The sequence below is a fragment of the Streptopelia decaocto genome, assembly GCF_964273445.1.
Source record: "Streptopelia decaocto genome assembly, chromosome: 18".
Lineage (NCBI taxonomy): Eukaryota > Metazoa > Chordata > Aves > Columbiformes > Columbidae > Streptopelia > Streptopelia decaocto.
Window position 1 is genome coordinate 10,230,919 of NC_138673.1, and position 25,649 is coordinate 10,256,567.

General features: G+C 54.1%; 1 protein-coding gene across 16 annotated transcripts in view; it reads right to left on the reverse strand.

The window, feature by feature from the left end:
- Positions 1-25,649, reverse strand: part of MSI2 (musashi RNA binding protein 2) — a 191,437-nt gene that overhangs the window by 28,580 nt on the left and 137,208 nt on the right. For 15 of the 16 annotated variants that reach the window (XR_014185675.1, XR_014185676.1, XR_014185677.1 and 12 more), the window contains 3 exons: positions 19,626-19,708; positions 13,595-13,709; positions 8,060-8,134 (listed from right to left, as the gene is read on the reverse strand). Coding sequence is in view for 13 of the 16 variants with exons in the window: in XM_082068879.1 (XP_081925005.1) it covers positions 8,060-8,134; positions 13,595-13,709; positions 19,626-19,708 (273 nt within the window). In the remaining 3 variants the exon portion in view is untranslated. Of the gene's footprint in view, positions 1-4,979; positions 5,644-8,059; positions 8,135-13,594; positions 13,710-19,625; positions 19,709-25,649 lie in introns of those variants that run through there. The other variant, XM_082068875.1, reaches the window with a different exon arrangement.

Sequence of the window (25,649 nt, forward strand, 5' to 3'; positions counted from 1 at the left end):
GACGGTCCACGTCCGCACCGCCCGCCCCGCGCTTCCCACGCTGCGCGTTTGCAGATGGATGTTGTTATGAACAAATATTTCTGCCTTGGAATTTCAACACAACAATAAAACCCAAATATAGTTCATTTAAAATTTGGCACTTCCACTTTATGTACAGTAAACGACCCATTTTTCAGCTGTTTACCACTCTCAGGCCACGGTTTGTAAAATGAGAATGATGCACTTTTGCCCAGTAATTACTTTATGCATCAGTGAGACAAAGCCTTGTTTGTCTCCAAATTATCATTCGGTGTCGTTTCAAGTGTAATAATCCTTTTGCAGTTATTTCACTGTACAGAAAACTGGGAAACTTCTCAAAGGCAAATAGTGTATTCTACAAAAACTATTTATTCAAAAAAACCCAAACCAACAAGCAAAAGCTGGTACCTGATTTCACTTATTTACTCTGCTTAAAGATTGTCTCTATTCTATGGCAGCTTCAAGGCACCCACTACGCTTCTCCAATGCGTCCTATGAAAACCTGACCTCCCACCATCCAGCACTCAAACCCAATATGTAATTTGGATTCTCCCTAATTTAGTAACTGGTGAAACACAGAGAATTATGAGCTTCAAGTGAATGCAGATGATGTGGGTGAAAGGGAATCTCAACCAAATCGCTTCCTAAAAGCAAGTAATTCTGTTTAACAGCAAGCTGATCGCTCCGATGAAAGCATTTCTCATTTTGAAGCCCAAAGCCAAACATTTACTATTGATTTTTAATAAACAAGGTAGGAATAGATGAAACGATGGCTGCAGGGGGTGCAGTAGTGGACTCCTGTGCACAAGCTCAGCAGCTCTGGTCTGTGTCACCGGCTGCCGAATGAACGGGGCAGGATCGCTGGAACCGCGTTACGGCACAGATTGAAAGTTCAGCAGAGTGGCGCTGATTTGCTTCAAGCCTCATTGCAGTCGCTTCGTCGGCAAAGAAAATGAGCTATTTGGTTAAACCGCTTGCTTAAATTTTTATGAATGATCTAAACTATCTGAATAAGTATTATTAAAAGACAGATCCATGCTGAGGAACAAAGGCATGACAAGAACTCGTGTCTGGAGGCTGAGGCTGGGAAAATTCAGCGCAGACAAGAGGAAACTATGTAAAAGAGAAGATAACGGATCAGAGGACAAGGTTATCCCAGGGCAGGGGATTCTCACAACCTGCGGGTTTGGAAGTCGCTGGCAGGGCCGGGACCCCCCGCTGCCCGGCTGCAGGATCTGCCACCGCTGCTTCATACGCCACGTTACAGGAAGGTCAGCGGGCTGTGGTGCTGAGCCCAGAGACCCTCAGAGCAGAGCTCAGCGGGCTGTGGTGCTGAGCCCAGAGACCCTCAGAGCAGAGGTCAGCGGGCTGTGGTGCTGAGCCCAGAGACCCTCAGAGCAGAGCTCAGCGGGCTGTGGTGCTGAGCCCAGAGACCCTCAGAGCATCGCCGCAGCCAGCACAGCCCCCGCTGCTGCGCCCGCGGCCGGGACGCCGGTCATGGCCAGCCTGAGCTCCCACTGCTAAATGTGATTGGAAACCAGTCACATTTGAACGTTTCTGCGCTTTAAGAAGACTAATCGCTTCAAGTTCTCTGCAAGGCCCCGCTCCCAATTTCTAACAGCATTACAGTTAAGAACCGTATTCACAGAGGTCGGGGCACCAGCAGCCTCGCCACGGGCCAGCTCTGCCACGGAGAACTCGCACAGCACAACCGGCACTGCCAGCCCACGCTCTGCTTTCTACAGGGTTACCCACGTTTTCTCCCCTCCGTGCGTGTTTGCGTTATGTCTCTTTACTCTTGTGAATGATTATTCTCGTTACGGTTCCCAGCAGCGGCAGCTGTGCTCTGTCTGCAGCAGGAACCGCCCAGGGCCCCGCTGCTGCAGCATCACCCCAAACGCAACGAGCCCCTGGCACACTGGGACATTTGGGTTTTCCTCCTTTCCTCTCCTCCCCGTCCCTTTACCATCACTCAGGGCAGCGACCTCAAGTCTGACAGCCGGTCTCCAACTCCATGCACGGACCAGCGAGCAGCTGAGAACAGGACAAGCAGCATTTAAGTTTGATGTTGAAAATGTTCTTGCTGCTCAAGCAGTTATTGAAGGTACCAGCAGAGAAAAACCTCCTGAAGGGGCACAGGCAGAACTTCACCGAGCACGCTCTGCTGCTGCCTTGGTGGAAGCTGGAGCACCGACAGATCAGCACGGAAACCCCACCTTGAATTTAACATTGAGATTATTTTAGGGGGTGAGGGAAATGGAGATGAAGAAGGAGTTTTACACAATTTTCTGCAACATTAGAATTGTGACTCTTCTCAGGAAAAAATGTACCTAAGAGGCAAAAGTGCTTAAGCTCTGCTTGGACTCAGGGAATAGCTCTAGATCCCATTTTTCCTGTGTCAAAACAAAAGCTACTGTCACCTCAGCAGAACCTGCTGCCTGGAGATTTATGGGCTTCGCTATATTAATTTCTCAGCCTGCTGTCTGCAGCTGCTCCGCGCTCCAGGGAGGCACCTCCGGCGCGAGCCGACCCTCCTCAGCAACACAAACCCACAACCTCAACCTTAAACCAGGTCCAGGCCACAGCCCCTGTTTTGGCTGCTGGAGGCTGAAAGGAGAGGTCTGGAGGGAGCTGATGAACGGCGTTCTAGCGGGTTTCAATGCACTTCGTAGCCACTTTACGCCATGCAGATGCAGCAAGGAAAGCATGCGGCACAGGGGTGATCAGAGCAGGTTTAAGCAGGTAAGAAAGCGTTAGACAAAGGAGTGAGAACCTCTTCCAGCTCCTTCACACCTCTTTTTGTTATATGTGGCTTAACTAACTGAAGAGACCATTTAAAACAGACTTTGTATTTCCTCCCCCTATTTTGCAGCTGCCAGCAGTTCCACTCCCTTTCTTAAGCTTGATCATTAAAGTATCATGACCAAACTCTGCTCCTGCTACTGAACATTAGAAAAGTTTTAGACTAGTGGAACAGTGCTTTGAAAGAGGGTTTTACAGAGCTGGTTCTTACCAACACCAACTTCGCTACTCCCTGCCGGTAAAGCCGCCACACGTAGGCAGCATCTCCACTTGCCAATGGTTTTCAGTGCTCTCATAATAATGAAAAATGTGAGTTTAGACTTAGAACTGAGCTTGTGCTGCTTCTCCCAGCAGCAGGCGCTGCCGGAGCACAACCCAGGCTGGGCTTTGCCAGCTACGGAGCACCATCATTAATAAGCAAGTGTATTTCCCTGAGCTCTGAGAAGTTTGTCAAAATATTTGGTTTTCCCACCTTTCCCCACGTACAAAGGTTTTAATAAGCTTTAACAAACATACGAGCAAACAAAGCCTTAATTAAGGAAAAAAACCAAACCAAACCAAACCACAACAAACTAAATTCCTGAGCTGAAGGCTTCTAAGCACCTTGGCCCATCCCCAATCATCCAGGTAATGATGGAACAACGTACGACGGAGACAAACACAGCGCTGGCGCCGGAGCTGCTGTCTGCACGGAGCAGAACCGGGTTCCTGCGCTTAGTGCTGGGGAGTCGGCAACGGGGATTTCTAATTCGCTCCTGGTTTGGTGGTTAAAGCCGCGCGGGGCCGGCGCCGGGCACGGCGGAACGAGCGCCCCGCGCCGGCGCCGGGAACACGGGGCGCTGCTGGCGGGACAAAGGCTCTGTTGTCTTTTTGGGGTTTAACTTTGGCCGTGAGCGCATCTTGCACAGAACCGTTGGTCTGCGGGTCCTTCAGCCACGGGTCGCACGCTCGGAGCGATGGGGGTTTGATTCGTTTATTAAACTGCCATTGGTACTGGTTATTTGGTGCGTCCAAAGCAAGATAGTAAAACTGCGAGCTAAGAGAGCAGCAACACAGCATGTCCGTTGTAAACCATTTATTATTGTTTTCTACCTCGGTTACTTACAGGAAAAAGGTCATAAAAAAAAAAGAAAAAAAGAAAAGCACAGATGGACTATTTACAAAAAATGAGAAAATTCACAATAGCTGAAATGTTTGCAAATCATGCACACTAAGACAGGTTCACAACAGCAAAGCAATTCATAGCAAAAAAACCCAAACAAAATCATAAGAAGCCATACAGATTAAAAAAGCCATTGCCTGCAGGAAAGGAAAAAGAAAACCACCCAGTCATTACATCGAGCATCTTCAATGAAATGAACAGCACAGCCATGGATTGTAGAGCCTTGACACCGACATTTTAAACAGGTGGATTAACAAACATTAAAATGCATTACAGTTCTACTGCGAGCATGCAGTTCACTTCTCACAAACTTATCAAACGGGTGCAAACACTTGTAAGAAAAACCAGAATTTAAATATGAGGCGTGTTTGCTACCCAAAAGTCCAGAATCTGGTCTCGTTAAGAGCAAAGCCAATGACAGAGGATTCACCACTCGGGTGTGCAGCTCTGCTGCCATTCGGGTGGAGATTAAGAGTGTGACGCAGCTCAAGCCAGCGGGGAAGCTCGGCCCTCCTGCCAAAACTCCAGGTGTTTGCCCTGATTTGCAGGGTGCAGAAGCAAAGCGGCTGCGGGGGGTGCGGATGTGGGGGGTGTGGATGTGGGGGGTGTGGATGTGGGGGTGTGGATGCGGGGGGTGTGGATGTGGGGGTGTGGATGCAGGGGGTGTGGATGCGGGGGGTGTGGATGCGGGGGGTGTGGATGTGGGGGTGTGGATGCGGGGGGTGTGGATGCGGGGGGTGTGGATGTGGGGGTGTGGATGTGGGGGTGTGGATGTGGGGTGTGTGAATGTGGGGGGTGCGGATGTGGGGGGTGTGGATGCGGGGGGTGTGGATGTGGGGTGTGCGGATGTGGGGGGTGTGGATGTGGGGGGTGTGGATGTGGGGGTGCGGATGTGGGGTGTGTGAATGTGGGGGGTGTGGATGTGGGGGGTGTAGATGTGGGGTGTGTGAATGTGGGGTGTGTGAATGTGGGGGGTGCGGATGTGGGGTGTGTGAATGTGGGGGGTGCGGATGTGGGGGGTGCGGCCGAGCCCTTCGCTCGCTGCCACCACCAGGAGCCACCAACACCAACCCCACGGGACGGGGCGAGACCGTTTACCCCCCGTAAACCCGCACGCAGGGCACCGGCTCCGTAATTAACCCTGCGCTGCTAACGACCCCGTGACACGGCCTCTCCCGCTCCGCGCGGGTCGGGATTGGTGCCACTGCGGAGCACCACGGTATTGAAAGCAGTGACGTGTGTGTCCGGGGCTGCTTGTACGACCTGATCAGCGCTTTTGTTTCCTTGATCAAGGTATTTGTAAGAAGTTTGTGAGAAGCGATGCCTTCTGAACGCCCCGGCCCCTCCTGCCGACTTACATTCCAAGTGCGCATTAAAACTCATGACAAAGCAGAGAAAAAAAACCAATAAAAAAGAAACAAAAGCCAACTCAAAGCAGTGAGGATATGGAGCCTTTAAAAATCAAAATGAAATTAAAAGTCCAGTCAATCAAACCAGCCAGTAAGAGCAGCAATTTTCAGTGGACATTGATATTAAGCACGGACCACCCAGGCTTTTCTGTCTTTCTCTCTCATTAGCACTGTAGTAAACCCCGATTAATTTGTTATGCATCTTTAAGAACTAGTTGATAAAAATTATGTCTTGTGAAATCGGCAAATAGTCTGCAAAGTGAAATAAGAACAGAAATTAATAGATTAAACTGAAAAGATAAGTCCCAGAAATTAAAAAATAAAAATGAAAATGCAAAGACACAGAAAGGGAGCGATTGCAATAAAAAAGAGAGTACGCACTGAGTTACGAAGGCCTAGAGGAATAAAACAACGGGATGGGAGGAGATGGAGCAGTCGCCAAAGCGGCTGCGTGTGGCTCTGTAGCAAAACGCACGGCCAGGTCTGTCCTAACGAACCGCGGGGCGCAGCGCGATATCAAGATGCATCATATTGGTTTGTACGTTAATCCCCGCTCGTGGCTGTGGCAGCGCCGGCGCCGCTGCCCCACTGTGGTGTTGTTCTTTTGGAACCACGGCGCCGGGCGCTTGGGCCGCTCACCAAACAGCGCGTCTCCCGTCCCCCTGCGCCAGGCCTGCACCTCCGGCCGCTCCGCGCTCCCAGCGCGGCCGCCCCGGCCCCCAGCGCCGGTGGGAGAGCCGAGCCGGGCGGAGGGACGGGCTGGGGCGCCGAGGAGCAGAACGACGCGCTGGAACCACGTTTTTGGCATTTGGCCCATGGTGCTGAAGGCTGGTCGGTCACCGTGCCGACTCAGTCCCGTCCCCGGTGCCACAGGAGGAGGCAGCGCCGGGACGCGGCCCCGAGAGCGGGGACAGCCCGTCTGGCAGCGGGGACAGCACTCGACACAGCCCTGAGAGCGGGGACAGCCCGGCTGCAGCGGGGACAGCACTCGACACAGCCCGAGAGCGGGGACAGCCCGGCTGCAGCGGGGACAGCACTCGACACAGCCCTGAGAGCGGGGACAGCACACGACACAGCCCTGCCAGGGCACATCCCGTCCCCAACCCGACCCGCTCCCCGCACGCGGAGCTGCGCTCCCATGGCACAGGCTCCGTGCCCAGCGCCCCGGCAAGGGGACACCCCGCGGTCACCCCACCGCTCCAACAGGCCCGAGTACCCAGACATCTCAGAAAAACCACCTAACGGCTCCATGAACGGTTCAGATTGCTTCTAAGGAATGAATTCTCCGAGTGGGAGAGGAGCCGGTGCGGGGCAGAGCTTTAGGGACACCCCAGCCGGGCGCTGGGGGACTCTGAGCAGCCCCCTCACTGAGAAGCACCCGCTTCTGAGCGGTGACAATCCGCTTCTACACACGTCATCTCTGCAAGAGACTGAAAACAACCAGCAAATACCTGGAAGGCCTGTTCCAAAAAAACAGGCCCTTAATAAAAACATATATAACGAGGGTAGAGTCAAAGCTCTGCTGTCAGCTGGCAGACACCTTCATTTTAGACATGTTTATAATTAAAGTCATCTAAGCTCTGCCAATTTTCATCATTTATCAAAGGCGTCTCTCATTTAGCTGCCTTCATACCAATCAGCTGGGACAAGGAATCGTGAGGATCCGCGAGAAAAGCGTGAGACAGCGCGGAGACGGGGTCTGAAGCCCCATCCCCATGGTTGGGCCTCTGCCCGCGGGAGCCGCCGCGCCGAGGACACGCTCCTCCGGCACCTCCCAGCAATCCGCACGCCCCCGGCGCCGCGTTTCACCCTAATGAACGGCCCAGTGCCGAACACGAGGCGGCACCCCTGCCCCGACGTGCCGCGGGGAGCGCCGAGCGCCCCCACAGCCTCACCCGCGCCGAGGGACCGTCCCCATCGGGCGTCTGGTTTTCACCCCGTTCCCCAATTGTCCCTCTGTCCTGAGCCCCCCGAGGAGCAGCGGTGGGGCCGCTCCGCCTGGCCCCGCCAAACAGGAACGAGCACCCGGCGCCGCGGGGTGTCCGGCCACCGGGAACCCAACCGCAGCCAAGCCGAACCATCGACCCACGGGCAGAAAGCGCCGCCGCCAAACCGAACCATCGACCCATGGGCAGAAAGCGCCGCTGCCAAACCGGACCATTGCCACACGGGCAGAAAGCGCCGCCACCAAATCGAACCATTGACCCACGGGCAGAAATCGCTCCTGCGCAGGACGGCAGCGCGAGCGGCAGAACACGGGCCGGGCGCCCTTCTCACCCCAAGCCTGCGCTGGTACAGAACACCCACCTACCGCCATCGTACGGGAACGTGCGCGTGTCTGTGTGTCTGTGTGCATCTCCATGAAATACACGACAGGAAAAACCCATCAGCGGGAGGGAACGGCTCGGAAATGATCTGTCGTGCTATGTTTTAATTTAAGAAGTTTGTTTTCAAATAACCAGTACCAATTTACACGCTAGTAAAAATGTATTTAAAATATGTCTACAGAAAGATCTATTTTAAAATAGTAAAAAAGGCAATAGTTGTTGTGTGAGATGCTCCCTGCAGACTCGCCTGTCTCAGCTTGCAGCTACGGATATTAGAAAAGGAACAAAAAAAAAGAAGGAAAGAGGGGAAAGAAATAAATCTGCAATTGAAAAGTACATACCTGGGAACTGATAGCTGTAACTTGGGGCAAATCCAGGATATCCTCGGCCATACGTTGCAACAAAATTTGGGTAACCTTGGTCACATGAAAGAGAGAGAGAGAAAGAGAAGGTGGAACATTAACAAAGGCTTTTTGTTTTTAAATACAATGCAAAATGACAGGGAGGATGGGTGAGACTTGATTTTTACAGAAGTATTAAAAAAGAAGATTCATTCTGCTCATGCGAAGTGCGGGAAGGTTCCATTATCATGGAGCAGAAAGCTCCGGCGCGGCGGCGCTGGCTCCGGCGGGGCAGGGACCTGTCAGGCCGTGATTAACATGCACCGGGGCGTCCGCGGCCCAAGGACTGTGCACACTTGTTAGCTGAAGAGTAAATGCCAAATGCTGAGGCTAAACACATAACACGGGTTTGCTCTGACATTTGGAGAGCTTACAATGAATGTACTTTGCTGCAGAGCTATTGACAGTTGGAGATTAAGGCAGTAGTAATTCTTTATCCCAGGAGTGTGAAGGACAACAGTTAACACATCAAAGAGTTGAGGCGGCAACAGGAAGGAGCCAGAGACGCAAAGAGCTTTGAATTTTTCCAGAAAGTAAAACTCAGCTACGAGAAGCTCGATCCTGACCCTCGGCATTTCCCTGCTCCGTCTTCCTAAGAACAGGAGCCACCCTGGTCGGTGTCACCAGAGCCACCACGCGGTGCTCCCGCTGCCACCGCGTCACCGCAAACCCCGGAGCTGCGCTGGACCCCAGAGGAGCTGCAGCGGCCCAACGGTTCTTCTGGGGGCCTCCTACATCTGCTTTTGGTTATTCTTCAATACCCTCGCACATTGTACAGCTCTTTTTCTGCTGCTGCAAGTCCCTCCACTTCTGATTAGATTTATATATACGTATAATGAACTATTAACCATAATCTAAAACCGGAAGATCAAAATGCTCGGCTGAATGCTGATGACGGGATTAAGCGGCCCCACGGTGCCCGGACAGGACGCTGCGGCTTCCAGCACCGTGTACACATCACTTAGCCCCTGCCTATTTATCTCAGAGCTCAACAGCTGGATTCCCTTAGAAATTAATCACTTCTGTTGTTAAATCAGATCTTTCAGAGTTAAGCTCAACAAACCTTTTTTCTTTTCTTTTTTTTTTTTTTTTTCCAAAAAACACTAATACTGATTACTGGATTGTTTGCTGAGTAACATCATGAACACCAGTAACACCATTAACACCAGTAACTCCACCATGAAAAACCACTGCGTGGTGTCCGACCGCAGCCCCTCGCCAGGTGGAGAAAAGTGAGTTTAATTCCAATTCGAAGGACTCGGCAGCAGATCCATCAGCTGGCGGCTCCGGAGGGGACGATGTGCCGGGCAGTGCCGGCGCTTTGCCGCGGGCGCAAACCGGCCGTGCCTGACGGCCCCGGCGCCGCTGCCCGGGGCTCTCACCCGCGTCGCCGGTGCTCAGCGCTCCCAGGTCAGGCAGATGAAATCATAAATTTATAATACAACATTACTTCAATTTTCCTCTTCATTTGCTGCTGCAGCGCCCAGCTCCGCTCTAACGAGTCGCAGCCCGATCCACGCCGGGGAAATTGCCTGGCTGAATATCAATAGCGCATTAACACCGTGCCCATGTGGCTGCTTCATCAGGCCGAATTATGGCCACGCTGACCTCCCCACTGTCTCCTTTAGGTGCCATCCTCATCCTGCATTGGGACCTGAGCGGTTTATTTGCGTCAGCAGTCCTGGGGCATGATCAATCTCTCTAATTATCCCTTGTTGCTGGACCAAAAATCCACGTTTTGCCTGGCTTGCCTCCTCTGAAGCGAGACCCTCCTGTGCATGGAGGCAGAACTCAAACCAACAGCCAAACTGCTTCCACACCACCGCGTCCAGCCAGGACCTCTGCTTGCAAAATTAATTCAAGAGTTCTGGTAAACGCAAGAACACTCTTGTGTGCCGGTGCTGCTCGGAGCACGGAGCGGCAGGTCCTGCGCGGGGACAGGCAGGTCCCTCTGCCCGGGCACAGCCCCGCGCTGCAACCGAAACACTCGGGGCCTCCCTCCAAAGAACGTGCTGCGACCTTCACGTGAGCCCCAGCGGCACGAGGGAGCGCACACCAAACATCGGCCCCCGCAGACACCGGGGTGTCACGTAGGAGGGAGCAGCTATGGAGAAATGCTGGAGAAGCCTGTCCCTTGATCCAAGGGAATCAAGAGCGGAGCTGAAGCTGTCGGGAGCTAACGAAGGGCTCCCCTTCCCAACCCGCCTCAGTGGCAGCTGCTGCTCTATTAAATGGAGTCTGACAGAAAAAGGAATGACTTTCTTTGAAGGGCACAAGCGTCTTTTCTGCATGAGTTCAGCCTACCTGGGCGGAAGGTGTGTGGTAAGGCAGAGCCCAGCGTTGCCGTGAGCGGTGGCCTAAGAAACCCACAGAAATCGGGGGTTCGCACCTGGCACCCCTTTGGCAGGCTGGGCCGTGAGCTGGATGGGCCGAGCGCTCCTGCCTCGGGACGGGGCTGTGAGTTAAAGAGCCCAATTTTAACATTAAACACCACCAAGTCTAAGGTGCCCATCGCTAGAAGAGATGAGCGCTAGGGACCCCGGTTCAGAGCCAGCAGCACGGCCGTCACCTCCGGGAGCACCAGCAGCAGCTGTGACAGCCCAGACGCAGAGAGCTGCTTCAGACGGAGGGCAGACAGAGACACCTCCCATTAATGCTGCTCCTCGGTTGCTTTCTTCTTTTCTCTCTCTTGTTCCCAAGTTCTCAGGTACAGACCTGGAGCGCAACAAGCAGCGGGGCAACGCAGCAGCGCCCACACGTCCTTGGGTGACAGGGCTCCTGCTCTGGCAGCAGGACGGGTGACAGAGATGAGGCTCCTGGGCGCAGGACAAGCTTCTCGGCCGCCGAACCGCTGCCGCCTGGCTGTGGATGGGACGTTGTGCGCTGGGGGGACACGGTGCCGGCTCTGAGCCCCGCTGGGGCGGGAGCAGCTCGTGTCCGCTGCGCTGCCGGGGAGGGAGTCACTGGAACCGAGACCGCTCCAGCCTGCTCGTTATGCAGAGCGGCTAATTAATATCCCCCATCTCCCCCGAGACCGCGCGTGTCCCGTCAGCAGAGCGAGCCCCAGACAGCCCAGACGCAGCCCTGGCAAAAGGCTCAGCCTGCCCGCGGCTCCGAGCCCAAAAATCCTTTCAGAAGAACACTTTAATTTTGTTCCAATCAGCCAAATCATCAGAGAAGCGGCTGCCTGTGCCCCCTTAGACCCCGGCTGCTGCGGGCTCCTTGGGGAGGCTGTGATTAATGAAAAAGACCAACTTCCTTAATAGCTTTGGAGGGAGTCGCTCTCCGCTCTTTCCTTTGGGTTGTCTGATGCGTTTGTTCCTGCGATCCCTCCTCTGCCCGTGAGCAGCGTCTGCAGAAGGTGACCTTGAGCAAGGGCTTCTGGAAACAGGTATGAAAATCCTTCCAGAGCAGCCCCGATCACTCAGTTCCAGCCCAGCCAGGCTCCCGAAAGGAGGACCAGGGTCGGGCTGACACGGGTCCCCCGGGACCTCGGCACAACGCTTGGCTACTGCAGACGCTGCCTCTGGCGGTACGTTAATTGGTGCGCCCCGTCGTTTGATGGGTTAATTACGCCCCGTCCCACCGCCGCGCAGCTGCCGGGGCTCGGGAGGAGACTGGGGGTCCCGCTGAGCCGCTGCCCACCCGCCCCTGGACGCCAGGTCTACCAGGAGCCTTTGAAACGGGGTTCACAATGGCCACCCCGCCAGCCAGCGCTCGGGGGCTGCAATCTCCTTGTTTAGCACTTAATTATTTAACACGGTGCCACTGTAGAGAGGAGGAACTGAAGATGAAAAACCAGCTAGAGCAGATAATGAAGCATCTGGCCTTCAACATCAATCAATCATTAATTCCGAGCAAGTCACCCCAATTTGAAATCTAATAAGAGGACGTTGCGCGAGCAGCTGGAGCAGAGCCGGGCAGGACGGGGATTTGCCAACAGATCCGCTCGCCGAGGGCTCGTCCATGACTTCATGTGGCTCAAAACCGCCACTCTCCAGAGAGGCAGCCCCGGGGGGAACGGCTCACGTCGCACCCCAGGGCTGCATTGTCCCTTCGGTCTCTGGGGAGGGTCCCGGCTCCGTTTCCCCCTCGCAAGGAGCAGGGTCGGGGCAGCGCTGCCCCACGGACGGTGCTGCCGCCCGACGGACGGTGCTGCCCGACGGACAGTGCTGCCGCCCGGCTCCGCTCCACCAGCCCGAGCCTCAGCACCACGGGTGGACGAGAAAGAGAAATGGCAGAAATAAAGTACGTGTGCTCAAGCACACTGGGAACATACAGGTAACGAAATCACGGACTGACTAGAAGAAGATAAATATTTTAAGCATGAAATGTAATTTCCAAATACTATAGGGCAGGGTGGTGGTGGAGCGTGGGGACAGAAAAATAGATGATCAGCTGAAATAACCGAATTATGCACCCCAGAAATGGATCGCTCCAGCCACACGAACAGAAGTACTATTAATTCAGAGATAAAGCAAACATGGCAGGACCATTTTCCCTATCAAATCAAGCGGTGCCTCAAGTCAGACATCTCAGCCTGAGCCTCGGAGCCCCAGCCCTGGGCCCGCGGGGCCCCAGCGGCTCAGCCGAGCTCAGCACAACCAGCACCAGCTTTCAGGGCTGGTTTTTGTGCTCAGTTTCTGGGACCATGTAAATCCAGGGCAGGAAACTCAAGGCATCCCGGAGAGGCCGCGTACCAAGGACACTGCCCGGGAAGGGCCCATTTCTGCTGCCCCGCGGTTCTCGCACGCTTTAGGGACACAGCAGGTGACAACCGAGGGAAGTCCAGGGATGCAAAGGGAGCAGAACGTTGAAAACGCTTGAGGTTTCACAAAAAGACATTGGCAATGGATTAGCAGCGCTTTGGCTTAGTCAATCTGAGGACAGAGTGTTAAGAGGTTGTCACATTATATAGAAAGAAGAACTATCTAGGCAGAAACAAATGAGAACCAATTATAACTAAATGGACCCCGTGCACAAATAGAATTTTGCCATTTAATATCATTTATCCCATTTAATTAGTATTTTCTGGACACAATACTCCGGACTAAAATACCGTTCCATCTCCTTGAAACTTGTAATTATTGTTGTGACCTGCAGTGTTCGCGCCTCCCTGCCTCCCCCATCCCGCGCCACGTCAGGACCGGCAAGATTTTCAATTATCTGTGCTGAACTGTCAAAGGTACCTTTAAAAGAAGGGGAATAATGTGTGACTCAATTCCTCTAAAAAAGGGGAGAGATCATTTTTAGTCAGAATGAACACCCTGCATCTTTCATCATTCTATTTTTGTGAGTAAAACAGGCTATTTAAAACACCCATTTAAATGCAAATTGTTATATTCCAGGAAGCAGGGTGGGGGGAGTTGATAATTTACCACCGACGGGGTTATTTTTCCCGCTCCCCCCGCCGCGGTTCCCGAGCGTCGGGCGCGGGGTGGTCGGGAACGGGGCCGCGGGGGCTCCGGCACTTACCCAGCATGCCCATCCCCAGCATGAAGGCGTCCATGGTGTACGGCAGCCCGCGCGCCCGGCCCCTCGTCCCTGGTGGAAACATCACTTCTTTAGGTTGTGCTTTCTTACATTCTACCTATTGAGCAGAAACATGTACAAATGAGATGCAAATGAATTCCATGTAAATGTCAAACGCAGAACCGATCTACTTACGGGGGGAGTTTTATTTTTAGCGCCTGCCTCCCCGCGCCGCCTCCCCCTCAAAGGTGAACTTTAAGAATAGCGTCAATGGATTTAAAAGAGCAAACGTGGATGTCTCTTTAAACACACAGAGCAAACCCCTCTGGAAAGGTGACACAAGTGCTGATTTAAGAAGCTGCCGTGCTCCTAAGGACCCGCGCGCTGCCTGCTCAGCGGCACGGGCGGCGCGGGACGAACGGAGGGAGGTCTCCGGCACAGCTCCATCGCAATCGATAACAGAAAATGACTCTCGGTGATCATTACAAAAAGCTTCTTTTTAAATAGGAATAAAGAATCAATATTTCTACCCAGCAGAAGATTTCTGCACACCCTATTAATAAACAATCTGCATTCTTCCACTTCCAGTTGGTCCTTTGGAAGTTGTTTAACGCCACGTGAACCACGTGGCGGGTCCCCACGGGCACCGTGCGAGGTGACAACCCGGCCCGGCCCCGCAGGACGCCCGGGACCCCCGGCTGCCGCTTCTCGGCCTCTTTCGAGCTGAGAAAAGGGAGAAATAAAGCACTTCTCTATGTTTGCAGCTCCGGCACCGCCGACTCGCCCCCAGCAGAGCGTCCCCATGCTCCCCGCAGCACCGGCCACCGGGAAGCTGGTTTGGAGCCGTTCCAACCCATTTCTACGGCTTTCCAGCCCCGTCCACGCTCGAGCACGACGAGAAGCTGCAGCCCTGCCGGGGCTGCCCAGCTCTGCTCCACACGCCGGGACCGCTGCTCCGAGCCACGGTCGGGGCTGAACCCGGAGCTCCTCGTCCTCTGTGCGGCACACGGGGGGAGCCCCCCCGAACCCGGGCGCTGGGACACAGCTGCCCCTCCGTGCCCAGCAGCCCCATCAGTGACCACCACTTCACCGGCCTCCTGTTCCTAAGCAACCCCATCAGTGAAAATTTCAGCTTTATGCAATTTTCATTTAGGTAGCAGAAAGGTTAACTGACTGTAATGGGAGTATTTTAAACAAACCCACCTCCTCCTCCCCTTCCCGCTGCAAACCTCCGCGTTGACTTTGCTTGCTCGCAACGCTTCCCGAAGCCACCGCTGTCCAAACACGCACTTCTTGGGAACAGGCTGCCCGACCCGGCCAAGTTTGGGGCAAAATCCTTCTGGAGTTCAACTTTTGCTACTTTTCTGCCAAGAAGCGCTGGGGTCCTGGCGGGAGCAGCGGAGACGGGGACAGAGGGACCAGGGAGCAGCGTGTGGGAAACAGGGAAAACGGGCAACAAACACCCTCTGAAACCATCCTTGGCTTCTTTTTAATCAGAGGGGCATTTAACAGGAGCACGCCAACCTGATTTCTCCAGGCAAACGGCCCGGGTGAACACCACAACGTGGCGTTTCATTCCGCAGCCGCGTTTTCTGGGTCCGTCACCACCCCAACCGTCACGGCAGCATCGGCTACAGCTCGCGGCCGCTTGTGCTGCCAACAGTCGGGATGATAAAAACAATCTAGCCTGGCTCGACGGACAATTAACAGGAAAATGGAGTTTGGATTAGCACCGTTAGAAACAATAACCCAGTAATTAGCTTTTGCAACCACAAACCAGCCTACCGCTGCTCTCTGAACGATGAGCGTAATTTATGATTTTCACAGCGCACGAGGATATAAAGGGAATGGCAGCGAGCTGCAAAGAACTTTTAACTGGGATTTAAAGGGAAGAAAAACTCACCAGTAGGGAAGCAAAATAATTCCTGAGCCTTTGTAAACAAATATACCCCATAGTGAGGGCAAAAACATTCCCCGCTATCCAGCAGAGACTCTGTCCCCGGGAGGGGGGACGGGGGACACGGGCCCTGCAGCCCAGCCCGGGGAGGCTGAATTGCTACACCCCCATTCCACAGTGTCAGGGCTCCAAGTGCTCTGCAGAAGCTGCTCACGCACCGTCCCATCGGCAAACGGGGAAAGCGCAGCAAGAGGAGGCGCAGCCCCATGTCAGCGCATGGGCCGTGGGCTCGGGCGCTGCCCCTTCAGCAACAGAGCAGCAAACGGGGAAAAGGGGCCAGGCTGCTTTCTGCAAGAGGCCGGCCCTGCGTCCCCCGCGGAACCGATGGAGACGCCAAAACCACCCACGGCCACGGCTACCGCAGGGAACCCCTGGGGACGGCAAAGGGGACAGCAATGGGGCATCTCCAGCGTCCGGATTGAGGAGCCCGAGCTCAGCTCCACCGGATCACCCCACGTCGTACATAAATCTGGACTTTGCACAAAGGTTCGGTTCAGCATTTCTGTACATCTTAATAATTGCCAGATTGTTCCCACCACCCCTATAGGAGTGATGTGCTTCACTTTGAGCAGCCTAACAAATACCCTTTTAACTCTAAAAAAAAAAAAAGAAAGAAAAAAACAGGGAAACTAAAATTTGCTATTTTTGTTTAGTCTGGTTTGGAGAACAAACGTTACACTGGGGTGCTCTGGGGTCGAGGCGAGCAGGCAAAGGCACGAGAACCCAGGACGGCTGCGATGGGGACTGAAGAGCCTCTTAGAGCCGTCCCACACCACGGGCCGTCAGCTCCGGCACCGGCACGGCCCAAAAGCCCAGAGCGAGCGGCTCAACGGGGAAACCGGGGCTGGCTCGAGGGAAGCAGAATGCGCACACATTGGCAATGCACAAAAAGCCATTTTACCGCCCAAAGACACGGCAACGTTGTCCTGCCAGCAACGTGCGATTCACTCAGTTACCTTGGGGACGCCGTGTCGCTCAGGGCACGGCAGCCAAACTGCCGCTCCCCTGACAGAGAAATCTGTATTCGGCCCGGGCTGCCGCAAGGGCTGCAGCAGGCAACAGCAAAAACGTTGTGAGCACCTTCAGAAACCCCTTAGACCACTGACAGAGGTGGGGTGGGGACGGTGGCACCAGAAGCTGCTGAGACACCAGCCGGGGAGGCAGGAGGATGGAGCAGGTTGGGCTTCCCAGGGACGGAGGTGCCTTAAACCACAAGGTATCGGGACGAACACCCAAATGCCCGTGGTGTGTGATACGCGCTTCCAAAACGTCACCCGCAGTGAAGGCTGCCAGTTCACGGAACAGCCTGGAAAGCGCTGACGTGTTACACAAATCCACAACAAAAAGCCCACCGAACGAGAGAGGAACAGCCACAGGTGCTGCACTATATCGAAGCCTATTTTAAAGCTGCCCAATGCTGCTGCCAGCTGCTCCGCAGCCCCAGCCCAGCTCCAAAGCGCCCGGGCAGGCCGGGCTCGCGGCGCCGGCACCACCGTGCTGGGCCGGGAACAGCCACCGCAGCGGGACCGAGAGGGAAATAAATCACTGCACCGCACTCTCCTCCAGCTCCTTTTGCACCTCCTCAGAAAAACAGGTTTCTCTTTGCAAAGCAGCTTGCTCCTGTCAAAGGAACAATATTCTGGAGGCTGCTTGTTTGGGTTTTATTTGTTCCCCCCGCGATGTTTGGAAAGCATCTTCGGCCTCCCACGTAAATTCCAAGTTTCATGTATTAAATACCTCACTGGCATTTTCTTTTTGCTTTCGCGCTGCTTGTTTAATATTACATTTGACATTCTAAGCTTTACGGATGGCAACAGAAGCAGAATGGGTGGGCTAAAAATAACCTGCGGGGGAGACGGGAGGCTGGAAACAGGCTGGGGAGCCGCCGCAGCCCCGCTGCCCTCCGCCCGCCCAGCGTCTGGGGAACCGCAGCATTCGGGGATCAAAGAACCAGCGCGGGGCGAGTTGGTGCCCACGGAGCCACAGACGTGCCAGCTGAGCAGCCCCGGGATGGGGACAGGGATGGGGACAGGGACGGGGTGTCCCTGTCCCAGCTCACCGAGCAGCTGCAGACCCACGGCCTTGAGCCGGGGCTGTGAGAACCCGTCCCCTCCGCGAATCACGGCTGGATCAGACATGGTAAAGACGGAGCAGGCCAGGTCAGACCCATAGGGCGCTGCGGAAGGTACGTGTGTGCCTGACCGCGACCCCGGCCGGCCGGGTGTCACCAACGGCCACCTGCACCCCCGGCTGCCACACAGGCCTGCACGAGCTCTCCTGCCCCGCATGGGCTGGTAATTAATCTGCAGCCACATCAGCAATCCGGTGAGTCAGTCCCGAGACAGGACCGCGGCTCATCTCCTCCTTCGTGGGCTGCTTTTAAAATTAGTGCTGCAGAAGCAGCGACGAGAAGACTCAAAGCACCGTGGCACCAGGATTGTGCACCAAGCCGGCACACACAGCTGGGAAGAACATATTTTAATTATCCGTGACAACAACTCACCAACAGCCTACACCGTTTCTTTGGTTTTGTGATGTTTCTTGCGTTTTCGCCCTTTACCCCCTCCATGTTACCCCCTGCGCTCCTGTCCCCATCCCGTGCAGCCTGTTGTCTGTGCAGAACCCTCGCACCCCCTCCCCGCTCCGCCCAGGGCTGCGCCAACAGCTGTGTCCAGGTTTTCACGGCACAGGAGGACAGACCTGGCTATGAAACATCAAATAACGTGCCAGGACAGCCCAGCACCCGGCTGCTCCTTCCAGCCGACAAACAGCCCCTCCGCAGGGCCGTACTGGTCTGCACACCCAGCCCCCCGCAGGGCCGTACTGGTCTGCACACCCAGACCCCGCAGGGCCGTACTGGTCTGCACATCCAGCCCCCCGCAGGGCCGTACTGGTCTGCACACCCAGCCCCCCGCAGGGCCGTACTGGCCTGCACATCCAGCCCCCCGCAGGGCCGCACTGGTCTGCACATCCAGCCCCCCGCAGGGCCGTACTGGTCTGCACACCCAGCCCCACACAGGGCCGTACTGGTCTGCACACCCAGCCCCCCGCAGGGCCGTACTGGTCTGCACACCCAGCCCCACACAGGGCCGTACTGGTCTGCACATCCAGGCCCAGGCAGGGCCCTGCTGGGCAGCACTGGTCTGCTCCAGGCCAGGCTGAGCCTTGCTCCATTGCAGGAAACAACGAAAGCTCCGGAGCACCCGTGACACGCGCCCTCCCGCGATGAAGCAGAAGGAAAATCCTGCAGCTCTTCCCACCCACACATCTTACCTACATTTACATTCCGAGCGTTTCTGATCTGTCGCTGGGTCTGCTGGCTGGATGCTGGGCTGGGGTGGTTGGGGTGAGTTCTTTTTGTTTTGTTTTAAGGCAGATTGATCAGCATTTAGCAACTATACTGAGTGGAAGGAGCCTCCCCCAGCACCCACGCACGTCTCCGGGGTCATCGCTGGTGGGCGATACGGGGCCAGGGCAGAGAATGGCCCCACGGAGACGGGGCGAGGGCTCCCTGGCCACCCCCCCTCGCCAGCGGGACCCTCGCCTTTATTTCAGCTGCATATTGCAGTGAGGAACAATATGAAGAATATTATTTCAGTGCCCTGGGAAAAATTAGCAAGTCAAATATTGAATCAGGCCTTCAGCATATGCCAAGGAGATTGCTTTGATCTTATCCACACTAAAAGCTCTATTATTGAATTTAAAGTCTGTGAACACATATCAGACCAATATACAATGCATATCTGAATACACATTTGAGAAGCAAAGGATGTTTTGACAAAGGGAAAAAGAATATTTTAGCCGAATATATCAAAGTTACTCCCTCAATTGAAATACAAATGCCCTTTTTCATCTGGCCCGGTGGCTTTACTGGCAGGGCAGCCCGGGACCCGTTACCGGCAGAGAGCGCGGGCCGGCCCGGCTGCGGGCACAGCGCGGTTCGACCGGGCACAGCGCGGTTCGACCGGGCACAGCGCGGTTCGACCGGGCACAGCGCGGTTCGACCGGACACAGCGCCGTTCGACCGGGCACAGCGCCGTTCGACTGGACACAGCGCAGAGCCACAAACCCACTTACCATCTTATTATTGATTTCGTGGAAATGAATTTCACAGACTTTTTCCACCACGTCTTCATTTTCAAAAGTTACGAAGCCAAATCCTGTTTAGTAAAGAAACAGAGAGGGGAGGGGGGAAGGAAAATGTTAGTTAAGTTAAAAAGATCTCATTGTAGTAAAGCATCACTTGGCCATTGGGACTTTGGAAAACTTCAACAAAAATCCGCACACGTAAACACAGCTGCTGTCTGTGGAGCTGCTGCCGAACCTCGGACAGACTGAGGAGGGAAGCAGCATTGTCTTGGGGAAAATTAATATGGTTCTGTTCCAGCTCTTCCATAGGATTTAATGGAGAATTAAAACCTCCTTATGGATTTTTTGATCCATCCCGCAGCGTTTAATGGATAGTTACACCTCAGTTACACGATGGCTCAGAAGCCACAATAAGGCTGTATTTCCTTTTACACCTTATAGGTTTTTAAGAGCAATCTCTACAAAACCCAATTATATTTCTATGGAACCATATTGATTTTATCTCTTGTATAATTCCACAGGACCTCTCCATTAGGGCTGACTCGGTACACAATGACCCCCAAGAAAAACAAAAAATCCGAGAAGACAGAAGATGATGCAAAAAGCCACCGTTGCTCCCCCAAACCCGCAGCGGCACTTGGCGCTTCCATTCGCTTTCAGCAGCTCCGACCGTCCCGCGGACACGGCCGCGCTCCGGAGGTGCTTTATTTGTCCCTTTCTTCCTGAATTGCTTCCTCCAACACCTCATCAGGACATCCTGAGGCCCCGAGAAGCCCGGACGCTTCGGGCCCTGCTCCGGTGGCTCCTCTCTGCTCCGCGCTGGATCCGGCTGCTCCGGGGTTCCGAACCCGCAGCCGCATGGTGGGTTTGCTCTGCTGGGCCGCACGGACGACCCCGCAGCCCCGGCCCCGCACGGCCCCAGCCCCGCTCCCTCCTCATGAACATATAGAAATCAAGCTAACAAACGAAAACCCAATCTAATGTCTGTCTGTCCCGCGCTGCCCGTCCCACCCCGGCTGTTGGGGAACAACGGAGCGAAGCCCCAGCTCATTTTCTTGGGGGAAAACCACCAGAAAATGTTTCTAGATCTCTGCCAATGCACAACACACCATCTGACAGCACATCACGCTATTTTACTTTGCACTTCAAGCATGTAACAGCTTGAAGCATTTTACTTAACTCCAGTCTTTCATTTGCCTTCTAAATTACTCCATTTAAATCTACCTTAAACGGACCTGTAGTTAAAACGCGGATTTTTGTGGTTAACCGGCTGAACGCGGCATCCCCAGCATCCCCGAGCTCTGCCCGGCCAGCGCGGGCATACAAGTCGTTAATTGTTTGAGCAGCAGCCACGTCTCCATCAGCAGCAGCTCATTAGCGAGGGCTGCAGAGGAGGGTTTCTCTGGGTGTCTCTGCCACCCCCTGCATGGGGCGGGAGGGACGTGCAGATCAGCCCAACACACCCTGAAAAAGCCACCGCAGTCCTCGCACCTCGGGAAACAGGTTTCCCATTCTCATCCTGCTCCTGCTTAACCGCAGCTCTATCAAGAAACGTTTTGTCTGATTAAGTCAGCTAGCCACCCAGCCTTCTGTGTTCACAGATTTTATAACAGGAGTAAAATAACAGATCCACAGGTGTCAACGCTCGTTTGCAGGTTTTTAAAAGCTCTGGTGACTGTGCACAGGCCCGTCTGGCTGGCTCAGCAACAACCACCAGAGGTGATGGGTCCGCGAGGAAAAGCAGCAGCAGGGTCCGTTCGTGCCCCCGGAGCGTGGCCGGGCAGGGGCTCCGTGCACATCCACCAGGGCGCTCGGCCCCGCCGCACACCCGCCGTGTTCTACCTTTGCCATCACCCACATCTTTAAATGACTGGAAACACTCACCATATTTTACCTTTGCCATCACCCACGTCTGTAACTGATTGGAAAGACTCACCGTAGCCTACCTTTGCCATTACCCATGTCTTTAAATGACTGGAAACACCCACTGTGTTTCACCTTTGCCGTTACCCACGTCTGTAACTGACTGCAAAGCAACCAGGGGATTTTAATCTGCGCACCCCCGGGTGCTTAAAATCCATAGGATGCTATTCAAGAGATGCCATCGCTGCTCAAATGAACAACCCCCCAGAGATCATACACCCCAGAATTAAAATCTTCATAAAAGTGACCGGTAATGGGTCCTTTTTTGGTTTCACTTCCTGAATATCAGATTCTAACTTTTAATAATTGCACAACAGAGAAATATTATTGCATGCATGCCTTATTAGTTAGCATAATGAACACAAGCTCATTTTTAAATTACCAAAACTCTTAGAAACCTTCCTGGACTAAAAAGACAATTATTTCTTCTGAGTGGTACTAAGAGTCAACAAAAAATGGTTCTCGGAAAGTGTATGAAGAAGATTAACACAAAACAAAGAGGCTGTTTAAAATGGTGACATAAATAGGATTCCGGTTGTCAAGGAGCACACATTTTAAAATGAAATTATACCGCATCCTTCTGAATGAAGCTATTATTGGAAGCTAACAAGCTCTATTTAAGAGATAAGCATTTAACAGAGTCAAATGGTTGGGTTTTTAATTCAAATGAATAAAACTGAATATTCATTTGAATAATCTTTTCTGTGAAAGAAAAGACAAAGAAGAGGGGAAAAAATAATACGAGAGGCAAACAGCTGCCCCTGCACGAGGCTCCGAGCCAAGCGCCGCGCTCAGGAAGCCGAGACGCGGATCCATCGCCTGCAGGTGGGAAAGCTCCGGAGCGCCGCCCGGAGCCGCTGCGGGCGCTGGGGGCGGCGCTGGGCAGGATCTGGGGACACGGGGGCTGGGGACACGGGGGCTGGGCCCAGCGGCCCATGGCGACCAGCAGCTCTGCTCACCCGTCCTGCTCACCCTTCCTCTGCTGGGTGCTCTACTCGCCGGGGCTTTCTGCACCTCCTCATTAGAAGCTACAATACTTGGGGGTCAATCGGCAGAGGACACAGCTGCTTCGGCTGGAAGGTGCTCGGTAGAAGCCATAAATAATATTAAGAAGCTGTGCTGAAGATAACAAATGTCAGTGCTCCTGTCTTCTGTGTTTTGCTTTTTTCCACACTCAAACCAACTACATTTCACACCTTTGTCGTCACTTGAGAGATTTGATGTCAGCCTCGGCAAAGCGCAGCTGGGATGACGCCACCATTGCCACGACGCACACGTACTTGCCCGTTGGCACAGGTTCTGCACAGCCCGTGCTCAGCGACAGGTCCCGCAGCCGTTTGCTGGCGCGCAGGACGGCGCTCGCAGCAGAACCACCCAAAGGCGCTTCACCCAGTTAAAGGTCTCGCTCTTCCAGCCCGAGCACCTATCAAACCAACAGACACGGGTGACCGCATCCCGCACCAAAAAGGAGCATAAATAGAATTATTTATGCACCTGCTTTCTTGTTTATACCAATAGTTTTGGCAGCCGGTCCTGTAAACGGTAATAAAATGCCTTTCAAAAAGTAAAAAAAAAAAAAAATAAAATTAAAAATGAAGAAATGTGACCAGACAAGCCAGGCATAATAACATTAAAGCCCGTGTCAATTAATTTTTCCTCTTCTTGATAAACGAGCCCCATTCCATCCATTAATAATGAGGGAAGAAACAAGAGAAGTTGACACTGGTTTAATTTATTTCCTGCACGGCCCGGGCGCGTTTCTGCGGCTGCAGAGCTCGCGGCCGCGCTGGGAATCGCCAGCGGCTCCCGCGCCGTCGATGCACAGATTGGTGTGAATCAATAGCGCTCGCTTTATTCACACATCCCTTGTAATCAGAGGGGAAAAAGTTACTTAGCAAGCGACCGCATCCCAGCCTGCCAAGCCGCCCTATGGAAATAATAATAATAACAGACCTGCAGGAGAAAGGGGGAGAGGGAGCCGGGAAAGCAAGCGCTGTAATTGCTGTCACCCAGTCTCGTCTTCGCAGACACACCGAGTGACCCGAGCGGAGGGGCCGGGACATTTTAATTGCTCAGACAGCAAACGAGGGATGTTTCCAAGTCCTGGCTGTCTGCGAAGGTAATTCAAGTCATTACCCCACGAGTCTGGAAGCGGGGACCTGTGGGTTCAATCCTGCCCCTGGGAGAAGCCGTTTGGCAGTGCCAGACCCAACGGCCAGGGCTCCAGAACTCAGAGCTGACTCTGCCACCTTCTCATCTGTGTCTGTGGACGAGCCGCTCACACCTCCCCTGTGCTCCAGCTCCCACGTTTCTTGCCCCCCACACTTTCTAGTTCCTTCCACAGAACTTTCATCAGACATACTGCAACTCAGCCTGCTCAAGCTCAAAATTGTCTGGGATAGCACCTGTCAATTCTGACTTATTTCCTGTTATTCCAATCTCCTCTGCTGCCAGCGCAGGAAAGCAGAGGTTCTGGTGTCCGAAGTGACTCAGTCCAGGCTGACGGAACGCGGCTCAGTCTGAGACACACGCTCGATCATATTTTCTCTCCTCACCTCTGCGCTGGGGTTTGCTGAAGTGCGATGGCCAGACCTGAAGGCACCACCTCAAGGTACCACCTCAAGGTACCAGCTGCTCCCTGGAGATCTCAGCCCACCCTTGTACAACCAGACGGGGAGGGGGACACGCTGGGGTAGGAGGGGAAGGGGAAGGTTAACACCTGTGCTTTAGGCTAGAAAATATCACCCTCGTTTAACTGTAAAGCGTGCTCTCCAGCAGCGCTGCTGTGACTGATGCTCATCAAGACACGATTACCCTGCACACCCGTGTGGTGTTTACGGGCATCTTGGGCTGGGATCGGAACGCCCCGGCGCGGCTGGGAAAGGGCAGCGGCGAGCGGCTGCGCGCTGCTCGGGAGCGCAGGCTCCGGCTCCACACGAGGCGTCTGCACGGGGACAACGGCTCAGGGAAAGAAAAAAGCACCATGTCATGATCAGCTGCTGCACCACGTAGCAGCCTGACCCTCCGAATGCACGAAAACCCACCCAAACCGATTCTGGGGAATCACTGTCCCCAAATGAAGGATAAAGGGCACAGCGACTTGTCCCTCTCCCAAATGAGCCACCGTAAGCGCAGGTTCCCGTGCTGGGGGCACATGGTCCAGACGCTGGTTCTGCCCAAGCTGTGGCGGCGGCACAGGGTGCGGGAGGGAACCCCACGGCACGGGGTGCGGGAGAGAACCCCACGACATGGTGCACGGGAGGGAACCCCACGGCACGGGGTGCGGGAGGGAACCCCACGGCATGGGGTGCCGGAGGGAACCCCACAGCACGGGGTGCGGGAGGGAACCCCACGGCACGGGGTGCGGGAGAGAACCCCACGGCACGGGGTGCGGGAGGGAACCCCACGGCACGGGGTGCGGGAGGGAACCCCACGGCACGGGGTGCGGGAGGGAACCCCACAGCATGGGGTGCGGGAGGGAACCCCACAGCACGGGGTGCGGGAGAGAACCCCACGGCACAGACCAGCTACTGTAAGCGCTACCTGAACTCTTCCTAATACATTTTTCATAACAACAAATCTTCATTAAAATTTTATTCTATTAACATTCTGAAATCAAACCAAAGCACTGAGTACATAATGACTGAAACGCACACTACACACAAACTCACTAAATGCCAGTTTTATCATATTGTTAATTAACAGAAACCATTAATGCATTCACAGATCATTTAGAAGCATTAGCGGTGACCTAAGAAAAATTGCATGTACGTGTGATACACTTACGTCTGCACTTCTTGCATCTGAATTTTCTACACAGGAGGCCCCGAAGTTTATTCCCGACTCAGCTTCTCTCTGCTGGAGACATCATGTCTCAATGGGCACATTTTTGTCAGCAGCTCGAGAATTAATGCACGGAGCTGAAATGTGAGATGCTGAAGGAGAAAGTTCTCTCGTGTTTGCTTTTCCGTCAGTATCTGACTGCGGCTCCGGGCAGCGTTTGGAGCAGCCCCCCCTCTGCGCCGCTCCTGCCAGCAGCTCCCATCTCCCAGCTCTCTAACGAGCGGCTGGTACAAGAACGACGGGAGC